At 52.6% G+C, this 20,690-nt stretch overlaps 1 protein-coding gene across 2 annotated transcripts in view; it reads left to right on the top strand.

Moving 5' to 3' along the window:
• SLC24A4 (solute carrier family 24 member 4) overlaps nt 1-20,690 on the top strand; it is a 162,581-nt gene that overhangs the window by 114,721 nt on the left and 27,170 nt on the right. The window contains exons 8-12 of one of the 2 annotated variants that reach the window (XM_057539168.1): nt 2,205-2,230; nt 3,824-3,877; nt 5,497-5,639; nt 10,256-10,425; nt 12,864-13,050. In XM_057539168.1, the coding sequence (XP_057395151.1) occupies nt 2,205-2,230; nt 3,824-3,877; nt 5,497-5,639; nt 10,256-10,425; nt 12,864-13,050 (580 nt within the window). The remainder of the gene's footprint in view (nt 1-2,204; nt 2,231-3,823; nt 3,878-5,496; nt 5,640-10,255; nt 10,426-12,863; nt 13,051-20,690) is intronic. The other variant, XM_057539169.1, reaches the window with a different exon arrangement.

The following is a 20,690-nucleotide window of genomic DNA, read 5'->3' on the forward strand; positions in this document are numbered from 1 at the left end:
GCAGCTTCCATCCAAAAGGAGCTTTAAAGTGGCGGCATGAGAGCAGGTCATTTTCAAGAGGGCAGATGCACATGACATGCCCAGATTTCAGAGTATGGAGTGTACCCTAGAGTGACAGTTCTCAACCTAAGAACATCTAGAGCCAACTGGATTTGATAATCATGACCCTTGTATTAGTTATCTGTTGCTGTGTAACAAATTTCCCTTAACACTCAGCAGTTTAAAACAGCAAACGTTTCTTGCTCCCATTTTCTATGCATCAAATCTGGGAGTGGCTTAGCCGAGCCCTCTGGCTCACGGGTGTCGGCCAGGGTATAGTTAAGTCAAGGCTCCCATGGGCAACGATCTGCTTTCAGGATCACTCGCGAGGCTGCAGGCCGGCCTCGGGCTGTTCCACAGTGCAGCTCTCGGCATGGGGACTGGTTTCCCTCCCAGCAGGGGCGAGGAGGCACCAAGCTGGAAGCCACAGTCTGCTTGCAACCGAATCTCGGAAGTGACAGCCCATCACTTTTGCCATATTCTGTTACGAGCAAATCCCTAAGTTCAGGCCACACACACAGGGGAGCATGAAGATCAGGTAGTGGGATCATCGGGGCACCTGAGAGGCTGCCCACCACACCCCCCAAAAATGAAAGTTATAGATAAAACTATTTACCTATACACAATTTTACAAAATCAATATAATGCCCAAACTATACCATAAAGGACAAATAAAAGTAATTCATAATAAAAGAATACATCTTTCAGTGTGTAAATGTTTGGGCATGAAGGTACTAGAATGCTGAATGATGTGATCCGTTGCCCCCATATGGGAAATCTCCAGGCCCTACAGCTACCAGTGCAGACAGGCTGGTATGCTGGGCTGGCAACCCCATGAGTGGTGCCGACCTTGATGATGTGATTTTCCAAAATTATGAATGACTCCTGATAAAATCCTAAACAGAGCCAAGTACAATCAGCCCTCCATTTGCATGACAGTTAACTCAACTAGAAAATTAAGTATTTATTAAAACCATGTAAGAGTACTTTGATTTGCAAAATGGAATTAAGGTCGAGGCTCAGGTCATTTTTTTTTCTGCTTGCCTAAATATCTAGCAGGACATTTAAGACGTGTGCCAAATATGGAAGAACTCCTCTGGTAGAACCATTTCACATGCTCTAGGCTGACTAGCACCCCGGGCCTTCACTGCCTCTAAATGCCAGTAGCCCTCCATTGGGTTATAAAAACTGAAACTATCCCCATAAATGTCCCCCAGGTTTCCCAGGTGGTGGCACTGGGCTCCCCTCTATTGAGTGCCTCTTCCTCAGAGGCTTGAGTTTGGGGAGCCTCACAGCAATGCCCAGCCAGGAGGACCCTCTCCAAAGTGACTTCCCAAAGCAGATTCTGTGTGTGCTGCCTGCCATGACAGCCAGGAGAGGGGTACAATGGGCCCAAGTCCAGACAACATGCCCCTGGTCTCTCCTGGCATCCCGTGTCTCCAAGATCAGGTTGGTGGGCACTGCCCCTCCACCTTCCTGTGCTCACTGGGCCTGGCTGGGGCGGTCACAGGACTCCTCCCCTGGACCACGGAAGCATCATTCATCTGTGTCCCACGTAGGCAATGCTGGGTGGAATTGTTGGGCAATGTCAGTGCCCTCTTAGGAAGCCACGGCATCCCCACCATCACCCCTGGCCTCCCTTCAAATGGTACAAATGGGTCCTTTGCCCTCAGAGTTTCCAAAGGGGTTACTCTTAATTTTTAAAAAAATGACACCCCTTCCTCCCCACCCACACACACAGAGGTACCATAGATCGATCGATCGATAGATAGATAGGTAGGTAGGTAGATAGACAGACACAAACATACATACATACAGAGATGCTTTTTCAGTTTTTAAGATTCTTGATTTCAGCAACTCTGTTCCATTAATGAGGGCAGACCCCTGCCAGGTTGGCCCCAGTGGCTACTTGGACTGTTGGTAGTACAGGCCAGTTCTCTTTGGAGACCCACCCTAGACCTCATACTGCAGCATCTACTGACCAAGGTTTCCACTAAGGAAAGGTCACCTTCTATGTTTGAGAAACCCAGACATGGAGAGAAGAGCCAGCTTTCTGTGAAACACATAACTAGCCTATGTGTTGGCTCTGGGTGCTTAGAGGTCTGCGTTTGTTCTTCGTTTGGAATAAATCTGTCGCCCTGCCCTTTGTTTCTTTTGCCTTCCAGTTCATATATGATGAAGAAATTGTGTGGTAAGTTTTTAAAGTTTGTTTCTCATTGTTCCTTTTTTGTCTTTGCTTGTCGGGTTCATTGAATCTTTTTAAAAATTATTTTTACAAACATAAGTTTATGAACTTGTGAAAGTAAAAAGGGTATCATTCTAAGCAGTCATGCCTTTATTTATCCTTTCAAAGTGACAAAGATTGTTTCCCTTATTATTCCCACCCTGCCAGATATCAAGATATATTATAAAGCTAAAATAATGAAAACAGTATGGTGTTTTGCACAGGGATAAGCATAGGCCAATATGGAACTGAGAACCCAGTAATGGGCCCAGTTCTGGGCTGGGGGATACGACAGGCATCATGACAAGGCAGTGAGTTGGGGGGGGGGGGGCGGGAGAGGTGCTCATACTACAAAAACGAGGAATTCATATAGAATAAAATAATATCAGCTCCTTCCCTCACACCTTATACAAGAATAAATCCCAGGTAGATTAAAGATCTCACTGTGAAAAGCAAAATTAAAACAATTTAAGGTAGAATATAGGGACTCGTCTTTATGATATGGAGGTAGGAAGTGATTTCTTAATCAAGATACATAAAGCATAAACTTCTAAAGAGGTTGATATTGCCACTCTAATTTATAGGGCATGAATGCATCTTACATTCATAAACCATAAAAACGGTTCTCTTCATTGACAGTGATTCAGATCTGCATCCTGTAAGTGGTTATTTGTTGGGCATAGATTCAGGAGAACTGATGCGAGCGGCTGCGTGCTATGGGCCCAGAACATCCTGGTTCTGGGTCCTAACCCACTGTGTGAGCCAAAAAGTCTCTCCCTTTCTGGGTCTCCTTTTCCTCATCTGCAGATGGAGTTTTGAGGGGGCAGTCGGGTCATCTACAGACCCCTCTGTGGCTCTGCTGGGCTGTGGGCTAGCAGAGGAAGAGCTCCCCAAAATGACTATAGCTCATGTCGGGCACATAGTAGGTCTTCAGGACATACTTGTCAGATGACCCAACAAATTAAGCTGTGTGACTCCTCAGAGGCTTGTGTTCTGAGCTACAAAAATCCCCACCATGTATGGGGTTGGACGCTGGTTCTGCAGGACGGCAATAAGAGTGCACCCCAGAAAGACCCCCACCCAGCCCAGCCCCCGTGTTTGGCCCAAGAGGCTCCTGTGACTGGCCCATCTCTTCAGGCCGTTCTTAGGGCCCCTTCCCACCTGCACCCACAGCTTCTCTTGTGGCTGGCCAGAATCTCGGATGACCATAGGGCCTCTTAGCGTCATGACTCCAGGCCACTCCCCTCCCTGAGTCTGGGATGAGGTGGCCCTGGGCCCTCCTTTCTCTAGGTAGCTGGGGGGACTCCTCCTGAGCCCTGTAGATGAGACCCCCTGTAGTTGAGAAGGCCCCACCCTCAACCTTCTCTGTTACCAAGCGAGCTTCAGATTGCAGGACGGTGGGGGGCTGGGTGGCTCGCCCGCATGCCTGGGTCCTGGGCCGGGCGCTGGGTCAAGGAAGGTGACAGGACCACCCACCCTGCTGCACCCGCTGTGCTGGTCACGCCCAGCCTTCAGCGCGCGGGCCTCCTGGCTCTAACCAGTCTCCTTTCTGTCTTTGAGGTGGGAAGGCCTGGTGCTCATCATCTTGTACGTGTTTTACATTCTGATCATGAAGTAAGTACCCTTTCTCCTCTTCTGGGCTGTCTCACCCCTGGTTTCACATCCTGCTTTAGCCTTTTGTCCGAGCAGGAAGAAAACCTCCTTCAGCCCTTGTGGTCACTTGTGGCCACCCCAGTTCTCTGGGGGACACCCTGCTGGGACAGCCAGAGTGGGAGAGAGATAGTCAGACTCTGTGTTAGGGTGCTGTCCGCACTTGGGCCGGGGTGGGTGGCTGGCTGGTGGGGGGGGGGCGGTTGAGGCCACTCCCAAAACAAATGGCAAGCAGGGACCTCTCTCCCAACCCACTCCACGCCCCTGGCCCGTGCCCCAGGGTGACCGCTCTTTTGTGCTGTCTCTATTAATTTAATGCCACTCTTTTGAAAGAGCCGGGCACCTCCATTTTGTCCAGACTTCATAAAATGCCACCTCTCGGGGCTGCCACCTTGCACAGCTGCACTGGGCACCACTTGTAGTTCTAAAGATGCAGACCTTGGTGCCAGGGTTGTGTACCCTGAGGCCCTCCGGAAGCTGCCCAGGTCAGAATCATCTCAGAACTACCCATGATGAATTAATATTCAGCCATTAAAAAGGAAGGAAATTCTGACTCATGCCACAAATGTGGATGAACCTTGAGAACATTATACTGGATGAAAGGGATCCAGTCACAAAAGAACAAAAACTGTGCGGTTCCACTTATGTGACGTACTGAGGAGACTCAAATCCCTAGAGGCAGGCAGCGAATTAGAGATTGATTACCAGGTGCTTGGGGGAGGGAGTAATTAATGACTCATCGGTGAATGGGAACAGAGTTCTGTTCGGGATATTAAATATTTGGGAACTAGATAGTGGTGATGGTTGCACAACCTTACAGATGTAATTACTACCACTGAATTGTGCACTTAAAAATGGAAAATAGTTAAGACGGCAAATTTTATGTGGTATGTATTTTTCTACAATTAAAAGGAAAAAAAGGCTACCCATGAGCTAAGCCACGTTCAGGTTTGTAACTTTCTCCTCACACCTCCGCAGGTAATTAAAAAGGAAAACACCACTGAGGTTTACGATGCTGTGAATCCCCCCGTTGACCTAAAACGTTTATAATGTTTTATAAAGATGGGTGATAAGCTGTCAGACTGCGAGAGAATGGTGCTTAAACCGTGGGCTCTCTGAGCGCTTTCCAGCGGGGCCGTCAGCCTGGGGTCTGGGGTAGAGCCTGTTGTCGGTGTGGGCAGCAGCGCTGGCTGGGATGGGACAGGCACGGGCCCCCAGGCAGCCCACGGGAGCCAGGCCAGGCCCGGGAACGCCTGCTTCGAGCCTGTTCTGAGGCTGGGCTGAACTTCTTTTGTCAGGACAGGTATATAGCACGCATAGGCAGGTGTCAGTCATTTTCTTGGGCTGAAGGCCTCTCACGCCCCCAGGAAGCCCACTCAGGAGCAGCAGGCCCCCTGCGACGGCACATTATTCCAAGGTTCCTGTTACGAGCCTCTGTCAGCTGGGTTGAAAAGCCTCAGCCCCCCCCCCCCACCAGCTCACCCAGGGCCGTGCTCGCTGCAGGTGCACAGGGGAAGGAGGTGGGGGAGGGCCCTGCCCAGTCGACCCCGCAGCTCTGACCTCCCGCCTTAACTGACTTGCAGGTACAATGTGAAGATGCAGGCCTTTTTCACAGTCAAACAAAAGACCATTGCAAATGGCAACACGGTCAACAGTGAGCTGGAGGATGGTAATGATTACTGTGATAGTAGCTCTGATGACCCTTCCATGCCATTGCTGGGGCAAGGTAAGGCTGAGCAGACAGGAGCAGGCAAACCGTGTCATTGAAACCACTCTCCCCTTCCGTGCGCACACACACTCCCTCTGAATTGTCACTCTTCCCCTTGGCCACAGGACCCTCAATGAGGAGGGCGAGTCATTTAGGAGGTGTGGCTCAGATGGGCGTTCACTTAGATGGGAGAAGGATGAATCAGGAGTCCACAGTCACGTCCTCGGGGATCGCCCCTGGCCTCCCGAGGAAGTCTCAAGCCCTGCTTGGCTTTCCTGAGATGCAGTGAATTACATCTCTGACCCATGTCAAAGGCCGGTGACAGGAAGCTGAGCACTTGGGAAGGCAGAGCAGGCTCGGTCTCCCTGTGGTTTCTCAAATGCCAGGCCCAGTTCTGGAAGCTCTGTTCTAGAGAGACCACTGGCTCCTTGCCCAGATGAACAGGAAGGCCGGGAAGGAGGCCACGGAGCTTCGAGGACTTCCAGACCCACCCCCGAGAGCCCTGGTGGGAGCCCCTTCCCCTGGGACTGTGGTCCGGTCTCCTCAGCTTCTCTTTGGCCCCTTGTCCGGGGGTTCTGGGCCTCCGGAGCCAGCCCGTGTCTGTCAGGTTCCCCAGATGTCTGGGCCCGACCGGCTCCTGCCTTGGAAACCTTGTCCTCGATTCTTATTCCAGCCAGTTACCACGTGACTCCATCTGTGGGGACAGCTGCCAGGAAGGCGAGAGAGTTCACACTCTTCCCCATCCAAGACCTGTGTTAAGGCCTGAATAGATTCTTGGAGTTAAGACCTGGAAAGAACAGCTTAAGCTGGCCTTGTTGAGTTCCACCCACAGTGTTGCTAGGGGCCTCCTTTAACCAGGGGCGAGCCCCTTGGACCAGCTACCCGAGGAGTATTTCTCCTTTACTCCTCATGGCCTTGGGCAAGTCACCCCCTCTTTCAGGTGACTTTAATTCCTTTGTGGTGTCACTGATGTCTCAGAGGGGACTGTTTGCCAGTTTCTGGGACACGTGGAGGCCGAAATCTATATTCCTAGGCTCCCTCCCCAGCCTCCACCCTGGGGTGGGTCAGGGTAGGAGCTCCCCCCATGTGCGCTCCGGGCAAGCATGTTCTGTCCCGTCCCAGGTAACCCCCAGGAGGAAGGCACCTGTCGTGGGTGCTGAGTGAGGGGTGGATTTCTCCACGGGGAAGGAGGGAGGCCGGTGGGGAGAGGCTGTGAGTGCGGCCAAGGCCACAGCCTGGCTGCCGAGGCCCACCCGCGGGCGGGGTGAGAAAGGAGGCCTGCAGAGGGTGGGGCTGTGCGTGTGTCCTGTTTCTTGAGCACGAGCAGGCTGCCCCGGGGAGAGCCCGTTTCCAGGACCGTCTCCTCGGCTCCAAGGCGCGTCCCCACCCACAGTTTCTTAAGACAGAGGCTGCTCCTGGCCGCCCTCGTCCAGGGAGATCAGTGCTCCTGGGGTCCTCTGGAGCCCCGTGGCAAGAAGAGAGATTCCACATGTGGAGTCGTTCAGGCCAGTGGGAAATAGCCGCATCCTCAGGTGCCAGCCCCGGGAGCTACCTGCCGCCCCTGTGGCTGCTGGAAGAGGCCCGTCCCCAGTGCCACGGGGCAGGGACGTGAGCCACTTCCTCTTCCACGGAAATCCCGGCTGCCCCGAGGCCACAGCCCGTGCGGGGCCTTTCCAGGCCCTCCCTGGTGGCCTGTCTCCCTCACTTTTGTACCCATGACAGTAGGATCTCCCACAAGTTTATTGCTTTTCCCCAAATTTCGAAGCCCAGGGCAGTTTCTAAAAAATTGGAAGATTAGACACAGGATTGCCCCCAGGCACAGGGAAAGGTGCAAAGATAGGTCTCCCTCCAACTCTTATCAGGGTGAATGCGCTTAGATAAAGGCCCAAGGAGGAAAAGATTTGGGGGGTTGGGGGGATGCAGGCCTGGAACTGGAGAGGTGGGAAACCCAGAGATACAGCCCCAGTTGGTGGACGCCCCTTCCCTCCCAGAGGGCCGTGTGCAGGGCAGTGTCCCCTAGAAGCAGACTGACAGGGGCAGGAAGAAGGAGCGCCTGTACCACCCCCGGCGGGGGGGGGGGGGCGGCGGGGGGGCGGGGCCTGAGGAGAACGGGGCTTCGGGACTTCGCCTTTTCTCATGGTGCTGCCACAGAATCTTTCCAACTCGGAGCTTCTCTCTCCTGGTCCTCAGCCTTCAGGCAGGTCGTGTAAACTACCCCATCCAGGGTTGTCAAAGATTGCTGGCTACTAAATTATTTCAGGAAAACACACACACACGCACACACCCCTGACTTTGCTGGTATCAGCTTTGGTATTTCCCCATATATGTAAAATCAAACATCTTTAACCCAACCTCTTGACAGGAGAGGACACACTGCCTCTTTAACCCCACTTCTATTAAAGGCCTTTATGGACTTAAATGTTCTTAAAGGTCCTACAGTTCAGCTCACTGAGTCAGCTCGAGCCAGTTTTCTCTCTTGAGGGGAATAGCATCCTCCAACTTTGTTCTGCGTACAGTTGTTTGGGGTTTTTTTTCCCTAAAAGTTTTACACATTTTTTACATCACACTTCAATTCAGCTCAAGAAAGCGGAGCACAATACACCAAGAAAAGGTGACGAGGACAAAGGCAGGAAGGCACGCCGTCGTTTCCTGTCACGGCTGGGGGTCCGGCCTCTCCTTGCTGGCTGTCAGGTGGCCTTGAACACAGCCTGACAACCAAGGCCATCTTGACCACTGGCTGGGCTCACTCTGGGACCTTTCCAAGCTGCCCTGGCCCTAGACACAACTTTGGCTTGGAGCAGGGAGAGAGGGAAGGATACCTGGCCTTAGGCTGAACTGCCGGAGAAACATGCTGTAATTGATTGGGTTACCTGCTGGGCAGGCGCCCTTGGCTTGAACATATCACCCTGTGCTGCCACTTGGTGGGCGGTGCCAGGACGAGGTGCCTGAGAAGTCAGGTATCATGGCTCTTCCCTCCTCCTGAGCCCGACTGTTCCCCGAGGTGGTGCCCACGATAGGGCTGGTTCTACCCACGGAGCCTGCGGCTGTTTGCTGGTTTCCCCCTGCCTCTGAGGTGGAGGCTCCAGAGGAGGGAAGGATTCCAGCTGTCCTGCAGCAGGGTGGGGACGCGGGCACGGGGGCTCCCGATCCTCAGAGTGGGACCGAGCCAGGAGAGGGGCCATCCCGAAGGCCAGAGGCCCCGAGCATCGAAGCCCCTCTACTAACACCCTCCTTCACATAACCCCCCTGGCATCTGGGCCACCATCAAGAATGCTGCCCCAGACTCCCGGCGTCCACGCACGCTAATCATCTCTGGCAATCTCTGTTGGCCTTTGTCTCCTTAACTCTTCTCCTCTTCTAAATTGTAAGTAATCTGCTTTCATCCAAGCGATAACACATGCATTTTAAAAAACAAAATCCGTGAGTCCAACGCACGCCTTGTTGGCGGTTAGTGTCTGTCTCCGAAAAATGCATGGTCCTCCTGGCTTTGGTTCTAACCACACGCCTCCTGTCTGCTGAGCCTTGCTGCCTCTTTGGTGAGGATGTGTGTGGCTGGTATGCATTTGTTCGTGTTTGTGCCGTTAACTCTCGCTCAGGTTTGCTCTCGACTGCTCCCGGTTACCCTATTATCCAGGAAGGACGCTCACCGGGAGCTGGCGACCAGTGGAGAGGGATGGGTATATCTGCCTTGACAGCCCCTTGGAGGGGAAAGCCCCCCTGCTTCTGTGTGCTGTGTTCAGGAGTGCTTCTGTTTCTGGACCCTCTGGGGCTCTGGAATTAAATGTCAAACCCCCCAGGACTCGAGCTTGGAGCATGTTTGGGAAGGTGGCAGGGCAGGTCTGGGCACTGGGGAGATTTGTTCTTCAGCCTCATGAGTGGAAGCAAAGGGTCAGAGAGAGTGGCCTCCCTGCTGGAGGGTGCTGGTTTTACTGGAGACACTGGGCTCGGCCAGCAGCTCTCCGTGCACCCTCCGCAAGCAGGCTTCTCCTGGGTCTCAGTTGCCTCGCCCAGGGCCCGTGAGCCAGATCTTTGACATCACTGCCTACCTCATCGAGAACAAATTTGGAAGCATCCTTTTGTGCCAGGTGGAGATGGTTCCTCTAAGACAGAGCAGGTGGCCTCATGGGAAGTTTAGAGCCGGTGCTCTCTGGCGCCTCCCAGCATTTTCCATTCCAGGGGGCCCTTGTCAATTTGTAAAGTTTTGTCTGAGCCTCTGTAAACAGCGGGAAAGAAAGGTCCTCTCAGAGTCAGGGGTGAGAGGTGGCAGGGATCCTGTCCACTTTGTAGGTGGGCTGCCCTGTGAGGCTTAGATGAGGAACTGAAAGACCCTTGCAATTAGCCAAGACTGGGCCCCGGAAGAGAGGGGCATCGATTGGCGGAGGGGCTGGCAGTGGAGTTGGGGGAGTGGTCCTGTAACAGGGGGACTTGGGGGTTCTGTCCAGTGCTTGCAGGCGGTTCAGACCCAGTGGCCCACCTGACTAATGGGAGGAGCTGCAGCCAGGCTTCCAGGCGGCTACCAGCTGCCGAGACCACAGCCCAAGAAGTCTGCACCGAGAGGGGAAGTCAGTCGCCCCAGCCCTTGGGTTTTGCCCCAGGGGATCTCAGCACTAATCATGGCTTTGTGCTCAATATAGTGAAGGAGGGGCCGCAGTACAGCAGAAACCCAGTGGTGATGGTGGATGAGGTCATGAGCTCCAGCCCTCCCAAGTTCACCTTCCCGGAAGCAGGCTTACGCATAATGATCACCAATAAGTTTGGGCCCAGGACTCGTCTGCGGATGGCCAGCAGGATCATAATTAACGAGGTGAGTTTGCTTCAAGGACCATGAGACCATGAGAGTGAGTGGCCTTGGATGGGTTCTGGCACTGAGGAGGCCCCGGCTTGTCAGCACACTTTCTGGTGTTGGGCCTGGGGTGTCCTCTGCCAGGCTGGCATTTATCGCCGCACCTTTTGAAGGAAGGAAGCCCAAACCTCACCCACAGGCAGCAAATGGTCTTATCAGGAAGGATTTTAAGGCAGGTAGCAATCAAATACCATGCCTGCCATGTTCCACTAAGTATTTTGTCAAGTAGTAGAGTGAAACTAATTGGAGAAAGGCTAGTCTGAAGTACGGATTGTTTATTTTAACTGTTGCTCAGGGCAAAAAAAGAATGAATACACACCTGTTCTCTGTGGGTAGAGCAACTCTAGAAGGAAACCGAGAAACCTATAGAAACCTTCTGGTTTGTCTCTCTCAGCATGTGGATCCGTCACCTCCTTCGTGTTGTAACCTATGCCTCTTTTAATACAACCTCATAGCTGTAGATTTTTTTTTCAAGTATAATTCTCTACTGATTCCCATTAAGCTCGAGTCAGGACCCTCTCCCATTGTTACCATTCATGTTCCTACTGAGTCACGTCCCACCTCCTTACAATTCTGTCCTTGCACAGCTATTTGGGGGTTTTGTTTGTTTGTTTGTTTTTGTTTTGTTTTTAATAAGGATGACCTTTCATTTCACTCTTTTTGGGTAGCAAAATATTATGCCTCCATGTCTGGCCCTGAGTCTCAGATGTAGATCACTTTGCTCTTTTTGGTGGGCTAAATGTTGTGGACACACGTGTAGGAAAAAAAGTTTTAAATTTCCACTCAACCCTAGACTTCATGGTTTAGGAGTCCCTGCCTAAAACCAACATGAAGGCAGTTAATGGTCAATTCCTCTTTCTTTTGGAAAACTAACATGCCTGCATTTTAAGTAATAATGACTTTTTTCCCCCTCTTTTTGCTTCCACTAACCACAAGGATAAGTGTTAGGCACACAATTGTGGAGTATTGCCTTGGGGACATGTTTACTGACTCTTGGTCTCCTGCTGAAGTAACTGGGAAGGATATATGTGCCCATGTGTGATGATCGTTACCCACAAGGCCTAAAGCTGATCCATAAATATTTTTAGTGGGAGCCCGACAAAGACGAGCTGTGCAAAGGCAAACAGATTCTTGGGAGCATGAAAACCTGTTGATTTCTTGAAAGGTGGCCTCTACATTTCCCTGGTTTTGTAGAAACCCACAGACTTGGCGAGCGAAGTCAGCTTCTGCTTGGGTAGAAAGGAGGCAGACTTAGTCAGTAGCTACAAGGAGATGGGGGAGGGAAGGGGACGGGTTGGCTCAGAGCGCACGCATTTCACGTGGCAAAAGACTTGGACAGCAGAGGCCTTCCGAATGGCCACTAACCCAATCAGGATGCTCAACATCATTAGTTGTTAGGGAAATGCAGATTAAAACCACCATTAGATACCACCGCCCATCCACCAGAATGGCTAAAATGAAAAGGATTGACAGTATCAAATGTTGACCAGGATGGGAAGCAACTGAAATTGTAATCCATTGCTGGTGTGAGTGTAAAATGTTTCAACTTGCACCTACCTTATGACCTAGCAATCCCACTCCTAGATAAATACCCAGGAGAAATGAGCGCATATGTCCACAGAAAGACATGTACACAAATGTTCATGGCATTCTTCATGATAACCAAAAAGGGGAAAAAACCTAAATGCCCATCAACAAGCAAAGGATACGTTGTGTGTGATTCACAGGATGGACTACTATACAGCCCTGAAAAATATCAAATGACTGATGTGTGCAGCAACATGGACGAACCTCACAGATACTCAGTTGAGTGAGAGAAGCCAGACATAAAATAATATGTACTCTTTGAATCCATTTATAGGAAGCTCAAGTTCAGGAAAAACTAATTGATGTTTATAAAAGTCAGAATGGAGTTACCTTGGTTACCCCTGGAGAGAGGGGACCCTAAAGGAGTCTTTGGAGGGGCTGGAAATGTTCTATATCTTGATGTGAACCATCATTGGGCTGTTGGACACATGATATAAATGCACTTTTTGTGTAGAAAAATAATTTTTTAAACTATGCAAAGTCTGTCCTGTGTGACTGTCTTCAGGTGGTTTATGACCATCTTCTGGGGGATGCAGAACGATCGCTATCATCCAGTGACATGAGATGGGTTGTCAGGTTGGCACTAAGAAGAGGAGGCCCAGGGCTCTGACTGATACCCTTGCTGGTATTGGTCCAAGTGGAAATGAGCAAAGTTAGCTGGATTCCAAGGTCCTTGGGCCATTTTTCAGGCAAACCCATCTCCAGAGGCGTCGTTCTCGAAACCTTTAAGGGCCGCCACATGGGAGGAACAAAGCTACAGGGCGACACTTTGTCACACGCCTGGGTGTCTGTCTTGCCTCCTGTCCACACAGAGGCAGAGGCTGATCAACTCGGCAAATGGTGTGAGCGGCAAGCCACTTCAGAACGGGAGACACGAGCGCATCGAGAACGGGAACGTTCCCGTGGAAAGCCCTGCAGAGCCGCAGCGGGAGCAGCCGCCGCCGGCCCCGGAGCCAGAGCTGGTCGAGGCCGCTTTCCTGTCCCCCTTCTCCATGCCCGGTGAGTTCTGGGGGAGTGTGGGGGCTCCGAGGGTCCGAGCCCGGGTCTTCAGGATGGAGAGCCGGACCCATGAGTGGGGGGGGAGGCTGGTGGGAAGGGTAGACATAAAGTCACTCGGCGAACACCTCCTAAGTGCTGAACTGTGGGTTAGAGCTGCCCTGGGATGCAGGCACTGCCCAGGGTTGGGGAGCCTGTATGCCAGACAGCCGGCCAGATGGAGACTTGGGAAGTGCCAGTAACCCCTAGTGACTGCTCTCAAATGCCCAGGGCATCGAGGCTTTCTCATGCAGTAAGAAAAACAGCCACGTATGTTATTTTTATGGACCCGCTCAGACTCTCCAACCCTTCCAGCACGGGCAGGCTGTTTTGCCCATGCGTTGCATATTTGCTGGGACAGGATATTCTAAGGCCATAAATGACCTTTAGACAGTTACACCTTATCTATTTGATGACATCTCCTATCTATAAATAAGTCAGAACAGGCGTGACTCTGCCCCCAGCCCTGAGTGTCCTCCCATCTCATTGGACGGGCCCAGTGTCATCTGACTGCCACCTCCTTGATGACCTCACCTTTGCTGCATCCACACTGGCCTCCTCACTGTCCTTCCCAGGACGTAGCAGGTGTGCTCCTGCCCCAGGACCTTTGCACTTGCCCTTTGCTGGAATGCACTTTCCCCAGTTATCTATATGGCTCCTTTCCTCACCTTCTTTGGGTCTCTGCATAAATGTCACCTTCTCGGTGTGGCCTTCCCTGACCACCCTGATTTAAGTATTTTATATATTTGGTTATCTTGTGTCTCCCCGGCTAAAATATCAGCTCCGTGCTGGCCGAAATCTTTGTTTCATTCACTGTATCCACAGTGCCCAAGCCTGACACATAGTAGGTTCTTAGTAGATATCCGTCAAATGAATGAATTCAGGAGTTCATGTGCGAGAGGATCCCCAGACACACCCAGTCTGCCTTCATCTTTAACCAAACTCCTCTGCAGTCCACGATGGGAAATGAAGGCCTGAACTCTTTGGCCTCATCTCGGAGGTTTTTTTCTTGGTGTCCTGCCATCCTGAGAGGTAGCAGAATTCCAAATTTTTCAAGTCCAGAACTTGATGTTTTTCTGAAAAGAATTCTATGTTTAACATCAGGCTTACAGACCGCACCTGATTTGGGAGATGGCTTGGAGGGGTAGGGGGGAGAGGCTGCCCCAGCCCCTCGTCCCCATCTTTATGGGGACACTCCTGCTTCCCAAGTAGATGGTGTGGGCCCTCCTGGCTGGGATACTCTGCCACCATGCTTCATCTGGAAAATATAGGTTCTATTTGCAGTCACAGGGCTTCCTCGGAGTTTCTGGATTAGAGTCTCCAGCGCGTGCTGAGCACAGCTACCCGGGGGCTCTTCTCCAAATTCAGGGCCTGGTTCCCAAACCCAGATAGTCCAAGGACTAGAACGGGGCCTGGGAATCAGCACTTTCAAACCTTCTCAAGGGGATTCCTGGGACCTAGGCCAGGTTAGGAATTGCTGCTCCTGGTCAGCACCTCCCAGCCTTCTTTCACATTAAGGGAAGACCCAGAAAGTAGGATGCATTTCCCCCACTGAGGTCACAGAGGGGCCCAGCCCCAGGGGTTGGGTCCTTCCCAGGGCCCCCTCTGCTGACCAGAAGGCTGAGGGATCTGTATCTCGACCTGCCTCTAAGACATCCCTGGCATGTCAGCCCACCTTCGGGAACACTCTGGGGGGGCAAAGGTCATGCTCAGCCAGCTAGTCTGCTGGGCTAAAGGTCGAACTGTCTTTGGGTGGGAGCTTGGCCCCTGGGGCTGGGACTGGGACACTGAGGGAGGGAGGGGCGGTCTTCTCCAGATCCTGGAAACCTGTATCAGATCATCCGTTTGGATATGCAGGGAAAAGAAGCTTTCTGCGGGGCGGAATCCTGGGAGGGAGGTGTGTCCACCCAGAGGAGAGCCTGCTCCAGGGCTGATGGACCAGGACGGGGCCTGCCCCACCTGGCGTTTCTTACTTCTGTGGTCCTGAGAGGTCCGGACACAGTCCCCTGGGTACTGCACATAGCCTCGAGCCGTCACATCACCAGCCAAGTCCACGTGGGGCTGAGAACAGGGGCTGCAGTCACCAGCGGGGTTTCAGTTCCTCAGGACCTGGACACCAGATGCCAGGGAGGCCTGGAGTATGGCCACAGAGAGGGAGACGCATCCGTTGTCCGGGAAACAGCCTACCTTGCTGGGGAGTCGGACTGAGAAGGAGCTACCGTTCGGGGAGTTCTGTTCTCCAGCCCCAGGAGGTGGACGCAATCCCCATTTTACAGACGCGGGGCCTGATAGCGCCAGCATCACCTCCACCTGTGCTGCCGCCTCCTCTGAGTCCTGGTCCCGATGCTGCTTGTCATGCAGGGCTCTGCAGGAAGCCAGCGAGGGACGCGCCCCTTTTGGTAGCTGCTATTCTGTAAAGTGACGCAGCCACATGTAAGGGCAGCTCATCTTTCCATTTCCTTGAAACCTTGAGTTTGGCAGGACTGTGTGGGGTGGCCCCAGAGCCGACTACCTCCTCCCCTTGTCCTGGTGCCAGGATCTGATGCTCCTTCGAGAAGGGGCTTATGGGAAATCGGGTCTAGCTCCCTGCAGGTCACCTCCCGGGGCGGGCGGCGGTGCTTATAATGCTGCTCTCCTGCAAAGGCCAGGACCAGGTCCCTGCCAGGTTCTCTGCACCCATGAGCCCTTGCCCAGGGAGCTCTGCCCTTCCTGGCGGGCAGGGGCTTCCTGTTGAAGTTGGTTCCACATTCCTCTTCAAGCCAGAGGCTCCAGGACGTTCCCCTGGGCCGGCCCGCAGCAGAGCCAAGTGCTGTGAGCTCCCGCCCCGGTGCTTGCCCCTCCTCGCCCTCAGGAACGGGCCGGGGCTTCCTGTGTCCCTGCGGAAAGCTCCCTTTGTGTCCCTGCGGAAGTGTTTCCAGGTGTTGCCCTGGGAAACCACAAGTGACTTCCTCTCCACCTCCTCCTCCCCCCTCAATGCGAGGAGCAGGGGTGGGAACAGAGTTGTGTGGCTGCCGGCTGTTTAGGTGCGTACAGCAGCCGAGGGAAATCGAGGCTGGTGTGGACAGAGGCTTACAGGAATTTAGAGCCAGTCGATGGGACACAGCACCTGTGAGAAATTCCGAGTATCCAGCTGCAGGCCCTCTGTCCACCCACTCACCCTCCTCATCTTTTCAGCTCATCTCTGCTTGTGGCATCACAATGATCTGGGGCTGTAGGGAGGCCCTGAGGGGCTTTCGGGGTGGATGGAGCTCGTGTTCTCCTAAACTGGACCCCAGGAAGGAAGCATGGGGCCAGGGAAGGGATAAGGGGGCGGGGCACTGGGAAGAGGGCAGAATCCGTCCCTCTGGTCAGCTTGGAACCAGCGTGGCTGCAGGTGTCAAGGAATGACCCCAGGCCATCTGGTGTGCAGCTCTTCTGCATGGTCAGGGATAGGCTGGGAGGCAGGCTCTGGAGTCCAGAAGTCCTGGGTTTGAATCTCGGTTCTACCACTCACCAGCGCTCTGGCCCCGGGCAAGCTGCTTCACCTCCTAAACCTCGGGTCCTCATCCACAAAATGGGGAGATGGCATCTTGGGTCTCTGTAAATAAGATAAGTAAGATAGATCTTTAGATACTGCCTCTGTGCACTGTGTGATACATGGGTGCTCAGTAAATGTTCATTTGGATCACAGTGTGCTTTAATCCCATGGTTTCTGTTATACCCAGCTTCGCATGCCCTCCCCTGCTTGGACCATAAGCAATGTTCTAGAAAGGTCACGGGTGCCAGAATCCCTGGAGGCCTGGTGCTGTGCTCATCCCCAGGGTCAGGGAGAGGGAATTAGTCTCTGCTAGGTGCCTGCTATGTGCTGGGCCCTGGGTTTCAGGCACTTTGCAGACAAGAGGATTTTTTTTTAATAAATTTATTTATTTATTCATTTATTTAATTTTTGGCTGCATTAGGTCTTTGCTGCTGCACGCGGGTTTTCTCTAGTTGCTGAGAGCAGGGGCTACTCTTCGTTGTGGTGCACAGGCTTCTCATTGCAGTGGCTTCTCTTGTTGCTGAGCACGGGCTCTAGGCGCGCGGACTTCAGTAGTTGTGGCACGTGGACTCAGTAGTTGTGGCTCGCGGGCTCTAGAGCACAGGCTCAGTAGTTGTGGCGCATGGGCTTAGTTGCTCCGCGGCATGTGGGATCTTCCCGGACCAGGGCTCGAACCCGTGTCCCCTGCACTGGCAGGCGGATTCTTAACCACTGTGCCACCAGGGAAGCCCCAGGAGGATTCTTTTAGTCAGTAAATATTTGGGTACCAGACTGTTGTGGGCCTTGGGGATCCAGGTGGGAACAGGACAGTCATGGAGCCTGCCCTCTGGGGCCTTCCAGGCTTGCAGGGTAAATCTGAGCAGATAATTGCGTGATACACTTTGTGTAGCATCTCCTGCCCTCACCACACAGCTGAAGGGTAGGTGAGGTGGAAACGCCAGCCGCGGCCCCCGGGCTCTGCCCACCCGCATGAGGCATCACTGGGCTTGTGGACCAGAGCCAGGGGCACCCAGCCACAGCCTGGATCTGGTGCCCACCCGGTCTGATGCTGGATTTACATCGACACCGGGTGCAGCCATGCTGTTCCCACTCTGAGCCACAGAGGCTGGTAATTGGGCCTCCTGGGCCAGCTGTTGGTTGTGCGAGAGGAAAAGGAGAAGGAGCTCTTCCTCCCCTGGAAACTGTGGGCTGCGGCCCTGCAATGGCCGGCCGGTGACCCTGAGCCCCAGCCCGGCTGGGGAAAGCCCTTAGTACAGGCTGTTTGTGGCTGACGAACAGTCTGAGACGTCCTCCTGCCCCGTGGGCCACACCCTTGCCCTCCAGCTGGACTCCTCCTGCCCCCATAAGGGTAAAGAAATCACATCTTGTGTTCTGGGATGCTGGCGCTCGTGTCCACCATTATTATAGTGACCACATCTCATTGGGGACTTGCTGTATGTCCGGCATTGAGTGAAAAATAGGGAATTCTTACAGGGCTCTTACGGGGCTTCTGTGTGCCGTGCCCTGCTCTAAGAGCTTTACATGTATTCCCTCATTTAATCCTCACGACAACACGTGAGGTGGGGACGATGATCATCTCCATTTTATGGAGAAGGAAAGGGAAGCACAGAGAAGTTAAGTGACTTTCCCACAGTCACCCAGCTACTAAGTGGAGAGCAGCTTTCCAAACTGGGCAGCCCAGACTAAGTACTGCCTCTTTGTACTGTGCACTTTCATTCAGTCCTCCCAGCTGCCTTGTGAGGGAGGCATTATCATTATCCCCATTTTACAGAGAGGGAAACTGAGGCTCGGAGAGGCTGTGGGACTTCCCAAGTCACACAGCCATCATGTGGGGAACCACCCTTCCACCCTGTGCCCCTCGAGCTAGGGACGCCATCCCGAGCCAGTCTAGTCGGGAGCAGAAGTCCAGGCCCTGGGAGGTTCTTGAACGGTGACAGGAAGTAAAAAGCTTATTGAGCACTTCCAGTGAGCCAGGCAGGGTGCTTCACACAGATGAACTCATTAAGTCCTCAGGACCACCCTGGAAGGTGGGTACTGTTATTATCCCCATTTCCCAAGTGAAGAAACCGAGGCTCAGAGCGGTTTAGTTGCCCGAGATCACACAGGAGGAAGGGGCAGAGCCAGGATTTGCACACTGACATTCTGACCCCAGATGTGCTTAAGGGACAGCACTGTAGCCCAACTAGGGGATTCTTTCAACTCCTTCCTTTGGAGCCCGTGAGAAAATGCTTGCCTCTGCCTGGGATGTCTTCTAGCTGGTGCACAGGTGCCAAAGAACTTGAGTCTGTGTTGAGCAAACCATGTTGACCTGAGTTGAATTATGGGCCTTTGGGACCTGGCATGCGCTCTTCAGGCCTCGGATGGCACAGCTAAACCTTTTCTTCCTTTAGCAGCATAAAACTCAGTGCAAGCCATCTGAAGGTTTCGGGAAGCTTCTAGGGCTTCTTCTCCCCACCCCAGCCCCATCTTCCTCAGTTCTACATAGCACTGACAGAGCCGTGCTGACTGGGAGGAGAGAGGTCTGCTTAGTCTCTCTGAACCCAGTTAAGGGATACTGCAGAAATGGAGCTCTAGAAAACTCTGGGCCCTGTTCTTTCCTCTTAGCCGCTCGGCACATCTGGGAACACAGTGGAGAAGCTGCTGGTGCCGTGGGCTCATGTACGTGTGCAATTCCACACACGGTTCCCGTCTGCTCCAGGCCCCCGGAGGCACACGGCACTTTATGGTGGAAATGATCTTGTTCTTGCCTCGGTCGCGGGGGCCACCGGAGAAATCGCACATTTGGTAGATTGTCCCGTAAGTCAAGGTCAGGATTTCAAAGAAGTGCCCTTGTCAGTCACTGTGGAGCGCTGAGGTGTCAGTTCACACCTAATAAGAACAGACACTGGCTGAGCACTGTTATTTTTTAATATAACAGCTTTATTGAAGTGTAATTTACTTACCATAATATTCATACCTTTGAAGTATACAGTTGAGTGGTTTTTGGTCTACTCACAAAGTTGTGTAACCATCATCCCCACAGTCAGTTTTCTTTAGCACCCAAAAGGAGCCCCCTACCTGTTAGCAGTTATTCCCCATCCTCCCCCCATCTCCTGGCAAATGCTACTACTCTACTTTGTCTCTTTGTATTTATCTATTCTGGACATTTTATATAAATGGAATCATCCAATAAGTGGCCTTTTGTGTCTGCCTTCTTAGCGTGATGTTTTCAAGGTTCATCCACGTTGTGGCATGTGTCAGTCCTTCATTCCTTTTTATGGCTGAATAATATTCCATTGTATGGATGTACCACATTTCTCCATTCATCAGTGGATGGACATTTGTATTATTTTCACTTTCTGGTGTTGAGTGGTTTATAAAAACAGCTACTAAAGCGTAGTAGGGAAAGAGGGGGGGTCTGTTTTTATTTTTTAATCTAAATGAAAGCGATTTTCCTCTGAATTCTCTGTGGTTAACAACAAATGGTCTCTGAATACTAGAGTTAAAAGGGGGGCTTCCCTGGTGGCGCAGTGGTTGAGAATCTGCCCGCTAATGCAGGGGACACGGGTTCGAGCCCTGGTCTGGGAAGATCCCACATGCCACGGAGCAGCTGGGCCCGTGAGCCACAACTACTGAGCCTGCGCGTCTGGAGCCTGTGCCCCGCAACGGGAGGGGCCGCAATAGTGAAAGGCCCGCGCACCGCGATGAAGAGCGGTCCCCACACCGCGATGAAGAGTGGCCCCCACTTGCCGCAACTAGAGAAAGCCCTCGCACGAACCGAAGACCCAACACAGCCAAAAATAAATAAATAAATAAATAAAGTAGCTATAAAATTTAAAAAAAAAAAAAAAAAAAGGGATCTTGGGAATTTTAGACCAGCCTTCTTATATTCCAAAGCAGGAAACTGAGGGGAAGGGGCTTGCCCAAGGGGCGGTCTTGACCAGACAGAGCTAGGCATCTGGACCACCTGCCCTAGAATCTGCTCTGTGATGACCCCACAGCCAGGCCAGTGCAGTGCAAGCTGGGAGGTGAAGGGGCCCAGGACCCACCATGCACCAGGCGTGTGCTGGGGTCCTGAAGTCACACAAGCTCCCTTTGAGATAGAAGG

This window comes from Balaenoptera acutorostrata (genome assembly GCF_949987535.1).
Source record: "Balaenoptera acutorostrata chromosome 3 unlocalized genomic scaffold, mBalAcu1.1 SUPER_3_unloc_1, whole genome shotgun sequence".
Classification (NCBI taxonomy): domain Eukaryota; kingdom Metazoa; phylum Chordata; class Mammalia; order Artiodactyla; family Balaenopteridae; genus Balaenoptera; species Balaenoptera acutorostrata.